A 15155-nucleotide genomic window follows, 5' to 3' on the forward strand; every position below is an offset into this window, starting at 1 on the left:
CCTAGTGTCTCACCATTTAGAAAATACTCTGATTAATCTTTTAGGTCCTCCCCACCAGAGGAAATAGCTTCTCCGTATCCACCCTATTGAATTCCTTTATCGTTCAGCCTTCAACCGTCCAAACTCAAGGGAATACACCCGAAGTTTATCCAGACTGTCCTCAGAATTTATCCTTTTAGTCCCTAGTATCCATGAATTCTTTTATTTTTAAATGTTTGGAATAACAAAATGGGTCGAACATCTTTTCCAAAAATGTATTGCAGTGAATGGATTTGGAATTGATCTCTCGTTTGTTAGTTTTGCAAAGCCTGCTCAGAAAGTCAAATTATCCTTGGTTTTGGCGAGCGGGGGCCAACGAAAAGAGAGGGGACAAGCGAGTGGGGGCCAAAAAGAGGGGCGAGCGAGCGGGAAAGTAAAAGAGGGGAGTGGGAAAGAGGGGAGTGGGAAAGAGGACAGTGTGTCTGCCTCCTTCTGAAGTCTGTTACTACCCACTCGTCGTTTACTACATTTCCGAGTTTCGTGTCATCTGCAAACTTTGAAATTATGCCCTGTATACCAAAGTCCTGGTTATTAATATATATCAAAAAGAGCAACCCCTGGGGGGCACCACTGTATACTTCCCTCCAATCTGAAAAACAACCGTTCACCACTACTCTCTGCTTTCTGTCCCTTAGTCAATTTCATATCCATGCTGCCACAGTCCCTTTAATCCCATGGCCTTTAAATTTTGCTGACAAGTTTATCACTTGATACTTTAAATGCCTTTTGAAAGTCCATATACACAACATCAACCCTCTTCGTTCCTTCATCGAAGAACTCAATCAAGTTAGTTAAACATGATTTGCCTTTAACAAATCCATGCTGACTTTCATTTATTAGCCCATAATTTTTCAAGTGCCAATTAATTTTGTCTCCGATTTTTGTCTCTAACAGTTTCCCCACCTGACTGGCCTGTAATTGCCGGGTTTATCATTCTCCGCTTGCAATCCTCCAGTCCTCTGGCACCACTCCCACATCTAAGGAGGATTGGAAGATTGTGGCCAGAGCCTCCGCGATTTCCACCCATACTTCCCTCAGTAACCTAGGATGCATCCTATCTGGACTGGATGACTTTACTTTGTGTATTGCCAATCTTTTAAGTACCTCCTCTTTATCTATTTTTCTCCTATCCAATATTGCTACTACCTCCTCCTTTACTACTACAATGGCAGCATCCTCTTCTCCAGTGAAGACAGATGCAAAGTATTCATTTAGTACCTCAGCCATACCCTCTGCCTCCACAAGATCATCTCCTTCAGCCCCAGCCTTCCTTCGCGCCTGAAAAACGGTCAAAGCGCATAAGAATTTCTATCCCAGTGTGTCCAAATAACTTTTGTGGAACGTGGCCCACACTTAAGGGCAGAATGTCAGAACAGGTCCACCATATAAAATGAGTTTGACACCCCTGTTCTAAACATTCATGAATCAAGAATGATCACTATATAGACAGAACTAAAATCATATCAGTCTGGCTACATTTTGTGCAGTTTTAGTTCAAGCTTAGTAGAAAACTCTAATTGAAAGGCTAAAAAGATATTTAATTATTTCTTTGCTCACCTGATTTGTAACGCATGGATCCTCAAACCACTGTAATCAACTTCCTTTTGCTCAAACTCCTTCCATTCTTCATCCTCCTAAAATACATCCCAAAATTAGTGAAGTCAAATTAAGTTTATACAACTGAATACATTGATAAGCTAATCTTATATAAAGTACAGGTAACCAACCGTCTGTAAAAGCCTCAAAGATGCTTTGCTTATGCTTCTGGAAGAAAGTATAAAACTAGCACACAATGTAGGCAATTGTGTTAAAAGGAACATTTTGGCCTTATATCAAGGCTATGATCTCCTGTTTTGTCTTGTGATTTGAAGTGGTTGAACATAAAATTTAGGGACAAAAAAAGGCCATTCAACCTACCAAAGCTCATCCTTCTAGAAGCCGAAAATCCAACCACAGATATCCGACTGTTTTGTATATTCCAATGCTCTTGCCTCTACTACCCAGCCTGACAATGTCAGTTTGGCTCAGTGATGGCACACTTGCCCGAGTCAAAAGGTTGTGGATTCAAGCCTACCCCAGGATCGAAGCACACAGGTTTATTAGTTGGACTTCAGTTATAGGCAAGTTGATTGTACAATCACCTTGAAAGAGAATGGTTATTAGGGAAGCGCAGCATGGAAAATATCGCCAACTTGGTTTAGTTTTTTTTGAAGTTACAAGGTTGCTAAATAGTGGAAGCTCAGTCACACTTGTTTATGTAGATGTTTGAAAAGTCTTTGACAGAGTGCTGCACAAAAGGCTACTAAGTAAGGTTTGGTAAGCAGAGTTTGGGTTGGATAAGGAACTTGTTGTATGTGTATAGACAGAAGATAGTTATTAATGGTAGAGGCTCTACTAATGGGCCCACGTCTTAATAAAGATAAATGTAGTGAGATACATTTGGGTAGAGGCAACTTCAAGCATGTACACACCATGCAGGGTTGCATGCATGCTCAAGGCTGGTGAACATGGAAAGGATTTGGGGGTAATAGTGCATGAATCATTGAAGGACCATGACTAATGCCTCAAGACTATTGTGAAAGTGAACTGGGTGCTGAGATCTTTTGCAGGAGAATTAAATATAAAACAAGAAACAACATCCTTTTTGTATTCACTACTCACAATGTGGTCTCCACTACATTGGGGAGACCAAACACAGATTGGGTGATCACTTTACTGAATACCTCCGCTCAGTCCGCAAGAGTGACCCTGACCTTCCGGTTGCTTGCCATTTTAATTCTCCGCCCCACTCTCTCTGACCTCGGCCTCTTACGCTGTTCCAATGAAGCTCGACGAAGGGCACCTCATCTTTCGATTAGGCACTTCACAACTTTGCGGACTCAACGCTGATTTCAATAACTTCAGATCATAACCACTGCTCCCATTTTTTCGGACAGCAGGTGCTGGTAATGGTTCTGCAGTTGCCATTTACAGCTCCTCTAGACCCATCTTTTGCTTCTTTACTTGTCCTGTTACCGCCTTCCACCATCTTCCCTTATGGCATTTTTACTTTGGAAAAGCAGACTAGTAGATATAGCCGAGGTTTTTAGGAACATTCGAGCAGGAATAGGCAATTTAGACCCTCGAGCCCGTTCCACCATTCAATGAGATCATGGCTGATCTGTGACCTAACTCCATATCATATCATCATAGAAATTTACAGCACAGGAGGTCATTCGGCCCATTGTGTTCGTGTCGGCTGAAAAAGAGCAATCCAGCCTAATCCCACTTTCCAGCTCTTGGTCTGTAGCCTTGTGGGTTAGGGCACTTTAAGTGCACATCCAGGTATTTTTAAATGCTATTAGGGTTACTGCCTCTACCACCCTTTCAGGCAGTGAGCTCCAGACCCCCACCACCCTCTGGGTGAAAACATTTATCAACTCCCCTCTAACCCTTCTACCAATTACTTTAAATCTATGCTCCCTGGTTATTGACCTCTCGCCAAGGTTAATAGGTCCTTCCTATCCACACTATTTAGGCCCCTCATAATTTTATACACATCAATTAAATCACCCCTCAGCCACCTCTGTTCCAAAGAAAACAACCCAGCCTATCCAGTCTTTCCTCAGAGCTAAAGTTCTCCAGTCCTTGCAACATCCTCGTAAATCTCCTCTGTACTCTCTCTTGTGCAATCACATCTTTCCTGTAATGTGGAGACCAGAACTGTGCGCAGTACTCCAGCTGTGGCCTAACTAGTGTTTTATACAGTTCTGGCATAACCATCCTGCTCGTCTATCCTATGCCTCGGCTAATAAAGGAAAGTATCCCGTATGCCTTCTTAACCACCTTATCTACCTGTCCTGCTACCTTCAGGATCGTGGACGTGCACTCCAAGGTCCCTCTCTTCCTCTACACTTAGTATCCTACCATTTATTGTGTACTCCCTTGCCTCGTTGGCCCTCCCCAAATACATTACCTCACACTTCTCCGGATATACCCGCCTTAGCCCCATAATCCCTTAGGTAATAAGAACATAGCAGTAGACCATTTAGCCCCGAGTCTGTTCCGCCATTCAATTAGATCTGTATCTTAACTCCATCTACCCGCCATAGTTCTGTAACCCTTAATATTCTTGGCCAACAAGAATCTATCAGTCTCAGTTTTTAAACTGTCAACTGACCTAGACTTAACAGCTTTTTTGGGGGAGGAGGAGTTCCAGATTCCCACTCCACTTTGTGTAAAGAAATGCTTCCTGACTTCACCCCTGAACGGCCTAGCACTAATTTTAAAGTTATGCCCCCTTGTTCAGGACTCCCCCACCAGACGAAATATTTTCTCTCTATCTACCCTCTCAATTCCTTTAATCATCTTAAATACCTCAATTATATCACCCCTTAATCTTCTATACTCAAGGGAATACAAGCCTAGTTTATGCAATTTGTCCTCGTAATTTAACCCTTTTAGCCCTGGTACCATTCTTGGTGAATCTACACTGCACCCCCTCCAAGGCCAATATATCCTTCCTGAGGTGCAGTGCCCAGAAGGGAACACAGTACTCTAAATGGGGTCTAAGCAGAGCTTTATATAATGAAATAACTTCCACCCCTTTAAGGTAAAGGCCAACACTCCATTAACTTTTTAAATTATTTTTTGTACCTGTCCACTAGCTTTTAGTGATTTCTGTACTCGAGACTGAAAAAGGAAAGGAGGAGCAAAGACAGTGAATGAGAAAAGTATTAGCGGGGATATTTTATAAATATATAACAAGTAAAAAGCTAGTGAAAGGGTGGGGTAGATTAGGGACCCAAAAAAGAAATCCTGGAGGCATAGGGCACAGATGAGATACTGAATGAGTACATTGCATCTGTCTTCACAAAAGAAGACGCTGCCAACATCACAGTAAAAGCAGGAGGTAGTAGAGAAATTGGATAGGATAAAAACAGATGAAGGTGCTTAAAAGGTTGGCAGTGCTCAAAGTACAAAAGTCACCCGGTCCAAATGGGATGCATTCTAGGTTGCTGAGGGAAGCAAGGGTGGAAAGAGTGAAGGCTCTGGCCACAATCTTCCAAATCTCCTCGGTTAGGGGGGTGGTGCCAGAGGATTAGGGGGTTGTAAATGTTTCTTCCCCCTTTTTGAACAGGTGTGAGATAAACCCAGTAACTACAGGCCAGTCAGCCCAACATCGGTGATGGGGAAACTAGAGACCATAATCTGGGACAAAATCATATGGAAAAACATGGGTTAATAAATGACAGTCAACGCGGATGTGTTAAAGGCAAATCGTGTCTGACTAACTTGATTGAGTTCTTTGATGAAGTAACGGAGAGGGTTGATGAGGGTAGTGCGGTTGATGTTGTGTATACTGACTTTCAAAAGGCAATTGATAAAGTACCACACAATAGACTTGTCAGCAAAATTGAAGCCCATGGGATTAAAGAGACAATGGCGGCATGGATACGAAATTGGCTAAGGGACAGAAAAGGGAATAGCAGCGAAAGGTTGTTTTTCAGACTGGAGGGAAGTATATTGTGGTGTTCCCTAGAGATCAGTACTAGGACCACTGCTCTTTTTGATGTATATTCATGACCTGGACTTGGGTATAAAGAGCATAATTTCAAAGTTTTCAGATGGCAAAACTCAAATGTAATATACAGCGAGGAGGACAGTAGCAGACTTCAGGAAGACAATGTCAGACTGGTGAAATGGGCAGATACATGGCAGATGAAAGTTAAAGCAGAGAAGTGTGAGGTGATGCATTTTGGAAGGAAGAATCAGTAGAGGCAATATAAACTAAAAAGGGGTGCAGGGAGAGAGACACCCGAGGATGTACGCACACAAATCTTTGATGGTGGCAGGACAAGGTGATCTGGCTGTTAAAAAAGCATATGGGATCGAGGGCTTTATAAATAGAGGGAGAGTGTGCAAGAGCAAGTAAGTTATGCTAAACCTTTATGAATCACTGGTTAGGCCTCAGCTGGCGTATTGGAGGAAGAAAACTTGCTTTGGTAAAAATCAAAAAATGGAAACCCCAAATGCACCAGACTTGACAAAATGACTTGAGTGTTAATTCTATTTATCACCAACTTCATTTTAAACATCTACTGGCCAACCCACTAGTAATGATGCAACAGTTACATATAATTGTTGGATTACTATCATTGACATTTCTATTTGAAGTATTTGAAGGAATGTGGTAATGAATACAGTTTAAAAACTATTTTTCAATCCTCAAATGTTGCACAGTAAAAAAGTAAAATGCCTGTTTCAGTACTTTAAAGCCCAGAACTGGGTGCAATTCACACACTTAATACTACAGTATGAAAATTATCCCACTATCAGAAATTTTAAAAATATTTTTCTTCAGGATTTGGGCATTGCTGCCAATGTCACATTTATTGCCCATCCCTAGTTGCTCTGAAAGGTGGTGGCGGCAGAGATTCTCCTTAAATAGCTGCAGTTCCTGCAGTGATGGGACTTGCACAATTATGAGGGATAGGGAATTCTTGGATGTTGACCCGATGAATGGATATAGGGTGGCGTGCGCCTTAGAAGTGATTGTGTTCCTGTGACATGACTGCACTTGACCTTGGCAGTGGTCGAGGTTGCAGGACTGGCATGTGTTGTCGAAGTAAGCATATTGTGCATCCTGTAGACAGAACACACTGCAGACACGATGCACCGGCGACAGATATAGATTACAGCGGCAGGGGGACTACATCCCTACAATTGAGTGATAAATATTCCATTACGCTGCTGACGTAAGCCACTCATTGCAGAGTAATGAGCCTGTGCCTTGCTTAGTTTCGATAGTTTCCCAGTTAAGCTTCTGGTTAATGGAGTACTCAGTGATGGTGGTGCTAGTGAAGGTCAGGTAGAAGCAGCTGGACCCGTTGTTTGCCACTTGTCAGCCCAACTTGGATGCTGTTCACGTTTTACTGCAGGATGGCACTGGCTGCTTCATTACAGGCGCTGTGAACAAATCAAATACCCCTACTCGTACCCTATGACAGAGGGAAGCAGCGCAAGATGCTTTGACTGAGGACATTGTCCTGAGGCACTCCTACAGCAATACCCTGGGGGCTGTGATGATTAGACTCCAACAACCACAACCACTTTCCTGTACATTAGGTATGACTCAAGCCACTGGATGGTGTTCCTACTGACCGTAGTTTTGCTAGAGCTTCTTGGTGCCACACCCAGTCGAATGCTGCCTTGATATTGAGGGCAGCCACTCTCATCTCTCCCCGGGCATTCAGCACTTGCATCCACGTCTGGATCACTGTGCTACGGTCTAGAGCCAAGTAGTTCTAGTGGAACCCAAAGTGAGCATAGGCAAGCAGATTATTGATGAGTACGTGTCACTTGATGGCACTATCAATGACTTCTTCCATCACTTTGCTGAGGAGGCTCGTAGGAGATAATTGGTCAGATTGGGCTTGTCCTACCTTCTGTGGATAGGACATGCCTGGGTAGTTTTCCACATAGGTAGATGCTAGTCTCATAGCTACACTGGAATAGCTTAGCTGAGGGGATGGGGAGTAATCCTGATGCACAGGTCTTGGGCACTAAAGCCAGTTTGTCAGGACTCATAGCCTTTCCTATAGCCAGTGTCCCCCCCCCAGCCATTTTTAAATGTCAAGTGGAGGGAACCAAATTGGCTGGACACTGACCTCCATAACGGTGGCAACTACAGAGGGCTGCCAACAGGGATTGTCGACTTGGCACTGTTGGTTGAATATGCTTGCAAACAGCTCAAACTTGTCCCTTGTACTTACGTGCTGGGTTACCCATGGTTGAGGATGTGGATCCTCCTCCTGTTACTTGCCCGATTATCTATCATTATTCTTGACTGAATGTAGTCGGGCTACAGAGCTTTACTTTGATCCATTGGACATGGGACCGCTGGCTATAGCCAGCTTATTTTGCTGCTTGGCTTGCAGGTAACCCTGTGTAGTAGATTCAACCTAAATGGATGCCTCATTCTAAAGTATGCGTGGTGCTGCTCCTGGCATGTTCTTCTGCACTCTATTGAACCAGCATCAGTCTCCCAACTTATCAGTGACTGAGGAGTGAGAGATTGTGGTTCTATACAATCCTGCTGCTTTTGGTTGTTCACAGCTCCTCATGGATGCCCAGTTTTGGGCTACTAGACCTGTATCACTTAGCATTGCAGTAGTGTCACACTACACAATGGAGGGTGCTCACAATGTGGAATCAAGACTATAATGAGCAAATTCAACACATGCTTTGTAACATATACAAGATTAGTCAGCTGCTATCAAAGCCAAAGATCAATCCCAGTCAGAACCCATAGTACTACAATGCCAAGCACGAGACACAATGTTCGCCTTCATTTCTGCACCATCTATGACCAGATAGTCATTCCACGTGTACTTTGTTCTGACCAATAAAAAAACAGTAACAAAAGGAAGCAAAGAAATGTTTGCTTAAATACACAGGATCATAATCATAGAATGGTTACAACATGGAAGGAGGCCATTTGGCCCATTGAGTCCATGCCTGCTCTAGGCAAGAGCAATCCAGCTTGTCCCACTCTCCTGCCCTGCAATTTTTTCCTTTCAAGTACTTATCCAGTTTCCTTTTAAAGGCCATGATTAAATCTACCTCCACCACCCCGGCAGTGCATTCCAGATCATAACCACTCGCTGTGTAAAAAGGTTTTTCCTCATATCACCTTTGGTTCTTTTGCCAATCGCCTTAAATCTATGTCCTCTGGTTCTTGATCCTTCCACCAATGGGAACAATTTCTCTCTATCTAGGCCTTTCATGATTTTGAATACTTCTTTCAAATCTTCTCTGTTCCAAGGAGAACAACCCCAGCTTCTCCAGTCTATCCACATAACTAAACCCCCTCATCCCTGGAATCATTCTAGTAAATCTCCTCTGCACCCTCTCTAAGGCCTTCACATCTTTCCTAAAGTGCAGTGCCCAGAACTGGACACAATATTCCAGTTGTGGCCAAACCAGTGTTTTATAAAGGTTCATCATGACTTGCTTGCTTTTGTACTCTCTGCCTCTGTTTATAATCCCCAGGATCCCGTGTGCTTTTTAAACCGCTTTCTCAACCTGTCCAGCCACCTTCAACGATTTGTGTACATATACCCTCAGATCAAATATCTTACATTAAATATAACAAATATACAAATAGGTCACAGGTGTTAATTTGTCAATCTCTAGTTTTCCCTTTCCTACTTTACCTCTGCCTTTCACCCTACCATTAGTTGCACAGCCTCACTCCACTTTCTAAATCCTACCTGGCATAGTTGATGTGAACTAGTAACAGAACAGAATTAAACTAAACCTTAAAGGAAACAAAACACACATTTTTTTTATTGTGTTTAAGATTAAACTTGATTTTATGACTCAACCCTGATATTACAAATTTGGAACTAAAGCTTCTAGAAACCTCCCTACTCAATCACACATAATAATTTTAGAATTGTGCCCTCTAGTTTATTTTGCCTCCCCTCTTCCTACCGAAATGTATCACCTCGCATTTTTCTGCATTAAATTTCATCTGCCACATGTCTGCCCATGCCACCAGCCTGTCTATATCCTCTTGAAGTCTATCACTATCCTCCTCACTGTTCACTACCCTTCAAATTTTGTGTCATCTGTGAATTTGGAAATTGTGCCCTGTACATCCAAGTCTAAATTATTAATATATATCAAGAAAAGCAGTGGTCCTCGTACTGACTCCTGGGGAACACCGCTGTACACCACCCTCCAGTCCGATAAACAACCGTTCACCACTACTGTTTCCTGTCCCTTAGCCAATTCTTTATCCATGCTGCTACTGCTCCTTTTATTCCATGGGCTTCAATCTTGATGACAAACCGATTAAGCGGCACTTTATCAAATGCCTTCTGAAAGTCCACATACACCACATCAACTGCATTGCCCTCATCTACCTTCCCTGTTACCTCATCAAAAAACTCTATCAAGTTCATTAAACATGATTTGCCTTTAACAAATCCGTGCTGGCTTTCCCTAATCAATCCACACTTGTCCAAGTGACTGTTAATTCTGTCCCGGATTATTGTTTCCAAAAGTTTCCCCACCACCCAGGCCTCTAGTTGCTGGGTTTATCCTTACACCCCTTTTTGAACAAGGGTGTAGCATTTGCAATTCTCCAGTCCTCTGGGACCACCCCCCGTATCTAAACTTAACCAGTGTAACTCAATTTGCATTTATATAACACTTTTAACATGGTAAGAGGTCCCAAGATGCTTCATAAAGGTGTTATCTGACAAAATTTGACACCAAGCCACATAAGAAGATATTAGGACGGGTGACCAAAAGCTTGGTCAAAGAGGTAGGTTTCAAGAAGCGTCTTTAAGGAGAAGAGGTAGAATGGCAGAGGGGTTTAGGGAGGTCATTCCAGTGCTTAGTGCCTAGGCAGCGGGGTGAAGGACATTGGAGATGCACAAGAAGCCAGAATTAGAGGAGCACAGAGATCTCAGATCTTCCTCTCCCTACCAATCCAGGCCAGGTGCCCTCCTCTGCAAGGCCATGCACCCTCCCACTTTCCCCAACCCCTTCCCCCCCCCCCTCCCAAATATACTAGGGGCCCTCCTCCAATCCTCGAACAGGAGCCCTCCTCTGATCTCTCCTCCTCTGCCCCCCCCCTAAATCAAATGGGCCATCCTCTAATTCCCCCCCACGTCCATGGGCCAACCTCTAATCACTACCCCCCTCCTCCCAAATGGATTAAGAGCCCATCTCTGCTTACCCTCCCCTAAACCAGGGGCCCTCATGCTTCCCTTGTGGGGCAATTACTAGAGTCTGCTATTAGGGACCAAGCGACTGACCATTTGGACAGATGTGCGCTGATCCGAGGCAGCCACCACGGATTTGTAAAGGGTATGTCACGTCTAATTTTTTTTTTTTGAGGATGTAACTAAGATGGTCGATAAGGGAGTATCTATGGATGTTATTTATACGGACTTCCAGAAGGCTCGTGATACGGTTCCACGTAAGAGGCTGTTCAGAAAAACGGTCGCGCATGGAATTGGAGGCAACCTAATGGCTCCGATAGGTCGGAGACAGAGAGTAGGGATAATCGGCATGTGCTCAAATCGGCAGGATGTGACTGGCGGTGTCCCCCGGGGGATCTTTACTGGGGGGGCCTCAGCTTTTCGCTATATTTATAAATGACTTAGGTGAAGGAATAGAGAGCCGTATGTCCAAGTTTGCTGACGACACCAAGTTAGGAGGCACAGGAATCAGTGTAGACGGGAGCAGAAAGTCGCAAAGGGACATTGATCAAGTGAATGGGCAAAACTGTGGCGGATGGAGTTCAAGGTGGGGAAAGTGTGAGGTCATCGACTTCAGACCCAAGATCGATCAGAGTATTTTGTAAATGGTGAGGAGAGAGATCTGGGGGTCCAAGTACAGAAATCACCACTCTCCCCCACCCCCCCCCCCAGACCAGACCAGACTTCCTCCCCCCCCACCCCCCACTGTCTGCTCTTATCCCCGCCCTTGCTCCCAGTGCGTGCGGCCCTGCCCTACCCTGCCCAGCCTCGCCTCACGCTTACCCTGGTCCGCTCCTGCTGGGGATCCAGGCTCTCGCCCTTCGCCATCCGCTCCTTCTCTTTCTTCGGCTTCTTGGCGATTGCGGCCTGTCCAGTGCCCGTTACCGGCGTTGCTTCGGCGGACACCGTCACTGCCGTGATCGGAGCCGGGGGCGAGGCCGAGGCCGAAATAGAGGCTGTGGCCGAGGCCGAGGCCGCGGCCGCGGCCGAAATGGAGGCCGAGGCCGGAGCCGGAATGGAGGCCGAGGCCGAGGGCGCGGCCGTGACCGAGGCCTCCGGCGCCGTTACGGCGACGGCCGGGGCCAGCGCGGCTGCGGTCGGCGCCACGGGGCCCGCCTTGGCCGCCTTGGTTCGGTCTTTCTTCTTTTTCTTGTCTCTTTTGGCAAAAAAATCGTCGAGGCTCTTGTCCTCCCGCTCGGCCATGGCGACGGTTACCAGGAGACTGCGCGGTGACTATGGCAATGCGACCCGGACCGGACCGACCCGAACTCCCGCTCCCTCTCACTCACACTCCCAGCCGCTCGCCCATGCCGACCCGCCGCAACCTAACCTGACACCGCCCGGCACCGGAAACACGCCCAGATTGACGTGCCCCTCAGCCAATCAGGCAGCGCAGCCGCCGAATCACGGCCCGCCTTCACCGGAAGAAAGGGCGGGACCACCCGTCCATCAGCCTTGGTTGCGCCGACACGGCGGATTGAGCGTGGGCCCAGCGGCCAGTCATGGCGGAGGCGGAGCTGGCCGACTGTGGTGAGGTGGGGCTTCGGCCCGGGGGGGTGGTGGTGGGGGAAGGAAATCGAGGGCCCCGGGGCTCACTGATGGCAGGCCGCAATGGCGGTCTAGTTTTAGATGGGCCAGTGGGGATAACAGCGCCCACCGCGCTTGAAAAAATAAATTCGGTTGACCCACCTCAATTCAAATGGGTTCCAGGTATTTACACTGGGGGGTTGGGGGAGGGGGGTTGAGGGGTAGGGGGAGAGGGGTTGGGGGTTGAGGGGTAGGGGGAGAGGGGTTGGGGGTAATCATAGAAAGGTTACAGCATAGCAGGAGGCCATTCGACCCATCGAGTCCATGCCAGCTCTCTGCAAGAGCATTCCATTAGTCCCACTCCCCCGCCCTTTCCCCTTGGCCCTGCAGATTTTTTTCCTTTCAAGTATTTATCCAGTTCCCTTTTGAAGGCCATGATTGAATCTGCCTCCAACGCCCCCTCGGGCAGCGCATTCCAGATCATAACCACTCGCTGTGTGTAAAAAAAGGTTTTTCCCTCATATCACTGTAAATCTTGGCCTCTGGTGCTTGACCCTTCTGCCGATGGGAACAGTTTTTGCCTAGACCCTTCATGATTTTGAATACCTCTATCAAATCTCCTCTCAACCGTCTCTGTTCCAAGGAGAACAACCCCAGCTTCTCCAGTCTATCCACGTACCTAATTGCTGGAACCATTATAGTAAATTTCTTCTGCACCCTCTCTAAGGCCTTCACATCTTGCCTAAAATTGCCTAGAACTGGACACACTATTCCAGTTATGGCCAAACCAGTGTTTTATAAAAGCTTTTGTAAACAATTTTACAACACCAAGTTATAGTCCAACAATTTTATTTGAAAATCACAAGCTTTCGGAGGCTTCCTCCTTCCTCAGGTGAATGTGGAAATGAAATCCTCGAACCTTTCGCATTTATAAATCACAGAACAATACCTGGTGATTACAGACAGTCTTTCCAACTGCCCGTTGCCAAGGCAATCAGAGTGTTCAGACAGAGAGGTGTTACCTACAGGGCCACCGAATATATGAACATCCAAAAAAAAGAGAGAGAGAGGCAGAAACATAGAAACGTCCAGAAGGAAGAGAAAGACAGCAAATGACCCGTTATATTAAAAACAGATAACTTTTGTTCGCTGGTGGGGTTACGTGTAGCGTGACATGAACCCAAGATCCCAGTTGAGGCTGTCCTCATGGGTGCGGAACTTGGCTATCAATTTCTGCTCGACGATTTTGCATTGTCGTGTGTCTCGAAGGCCGCCTTGGAGTACGCTCACCCGAAGATCGGTGGCTGAATGTCCTTGACTGAAGTGTTCCCCGACTGGGAGGGAACCCTCCTGTCTGGCGATTGTTGCGCAGTGTCCGTTCATCCGTTGTCACAGTGTCTGCATGGTCTCGCCAATGTACCATGCTCTGGGGCATCCTTTCCTGCAACGTATGAGGTAGACAACGTTGGCCGAGTCACAGGAGTATGAACCATGCACCTGGTGGGTGGTGTCCTCTCGTGTGATGATCTGGCATGTCTTGCAGAGGTTACCGTGGACGCTGTTCTCCTGAAAGCTGGGTAATTTGCTGCGAACGATGGCTTCATCATGACTTCCTTACTTTTGAACTCTATGCCTGTTTATAAAGCCCAGGATCCCGTATGCTTTTTTAACCACTTTCTCAACCTACCCTGCCACCTCCAACGATTTGTGCATATATACCCCTAATCTCTGTTCCTGTACCCCTTTTTAGATTTGTGCCCTCTAGTTTATATTGCCTCTCCTCGTTCTTCCTACTTCGTGTTTTTCTGCTTTAAATTTCATCTGCCATGTGTTCGTCCATTCCACCAGCCTGTCTATATCCTCTTGAAGTCTATCACTATCCTCATCACTATTTACTCCCCTTCAAGTTTTGTGTCATCTGCAAATTTTGAAATTGTGCCCCGTACACCCGAGACCAAGTCATTAACATTTCAAGAAAAGCAGTGGTCCTAGTACCGACCCCGGGGGAACACCACTGTACACCTCCCTCCAGTCCGAAAACAACCATTCACCACTACTCTGTTTCCTGTCCCTTAGCCAATTCTGTATCCATGTTGCTACTGCCCCCTTTACTCCATGGACTGCAATCTTGATAAACCTATAATGCGGCACTTTAACAAACACCTTTTGAAAGTCCATATACACCACATCAACTGCATTGCCTTCATCGACCTTCTCTGTTACCTCATCAAAAAACTCTCGTTAGTTATACATGATTTGCCCTTAACAAATCCGTGCTGGCTTTCCCTAATCAATTCACACTTGTCCAAGTGACTGTTAATCCAGGACAGAATTATCATTTCTAAAAGTTTCCCCACCACAGAGGTTAAACTGACTGGCCTATAGTTGCTGGGTTTATCCTTACAAACTTTTTTGAACAAGGGTGTAACATTTGTAATTCTCCAGTCCTCTGGCACCACCCGTATCTATGGATTTTGGAAGATCATGACCAGAACCTCCACAATTTCCACCCTTCCTTCCCTCAGCAACCTAGGATGCATCCCATCCGGACCGGGTAACTTATCTACTTTAAGTACAGCTAGTCTTTCACTTACCTCCATCAATTTTTAGCCCATCCAGTATCTCAACTATATCTTCCTTTACTGAGACTCTGGCAGCATCTTCTTCCTTGGTGAAGACAGATGCAAAGTACTCATTTAGTTCCTCGACCATCCTCTCTGCCTCCATGAGTAGATCTCCTTTATGGTCCCTAATTGGCCCCACCTCTCCTCTTACTACCTTTTTGCTGTTTACATGCCTGTAGAAGACTTTTGGATTCCCTTCTATGTTGGC

General features: G+C 45.7%; 1 protein-coding gene across 4 annotated transcripts in view; it reads right to left on the reverse strand.

Annotated features, from left to right (window-relative positions):
• Positions 1 to 12146, reverse strand: part of cdv3 (carnitine deficiency-associated gene expressed in ventricle 3) — a 30110-nt gene extending 17964 nt beyond the window's left edge. For 2 of the 4 annotated variants that reach the window (XM_067999974.1, XM_067999955.1), the window contains exons 1-2: positions 11580 to 12145; positions 1597 to 1673 (exon numbers count right to left, since the gene is read on the reverse strand). In XM_067999974.1, the coding sequence (XP_067856075.1) occupies positions 1597 to 1673; positions 11580 to 11999 (497 nt within the window). In that variant the 5' untranslated portion in view covers positions 12000 to 12145. Of the gene's footprint in view, positions 1 to 1596; positions 1674 to 11579 lie in introns of all 4 variants that reach the window. The other 2 variants (XM_067999964.1, XM_067999983.1) reach the window with 2 other exon arrangements.
• Between the last annotated feature and the right edge of the window lie 3009 nt (positions 12147 to 15155).

The sequence above is a fragment of the Heptranchias perlo genome, chromosome 2 (genome assembly GCF_035084215.1).
Source record: "Heptranchias perlo isolate sHepPer1 chromosome 2, sHepPer1.hap1, whole genome shotgun sequence".
NCBI lineage: Eukaryota > Metazoa > Chordata > Chondrichthyes > Hexanchiformes > Hexanchidae > Heptranchias > Heptranchias perlo.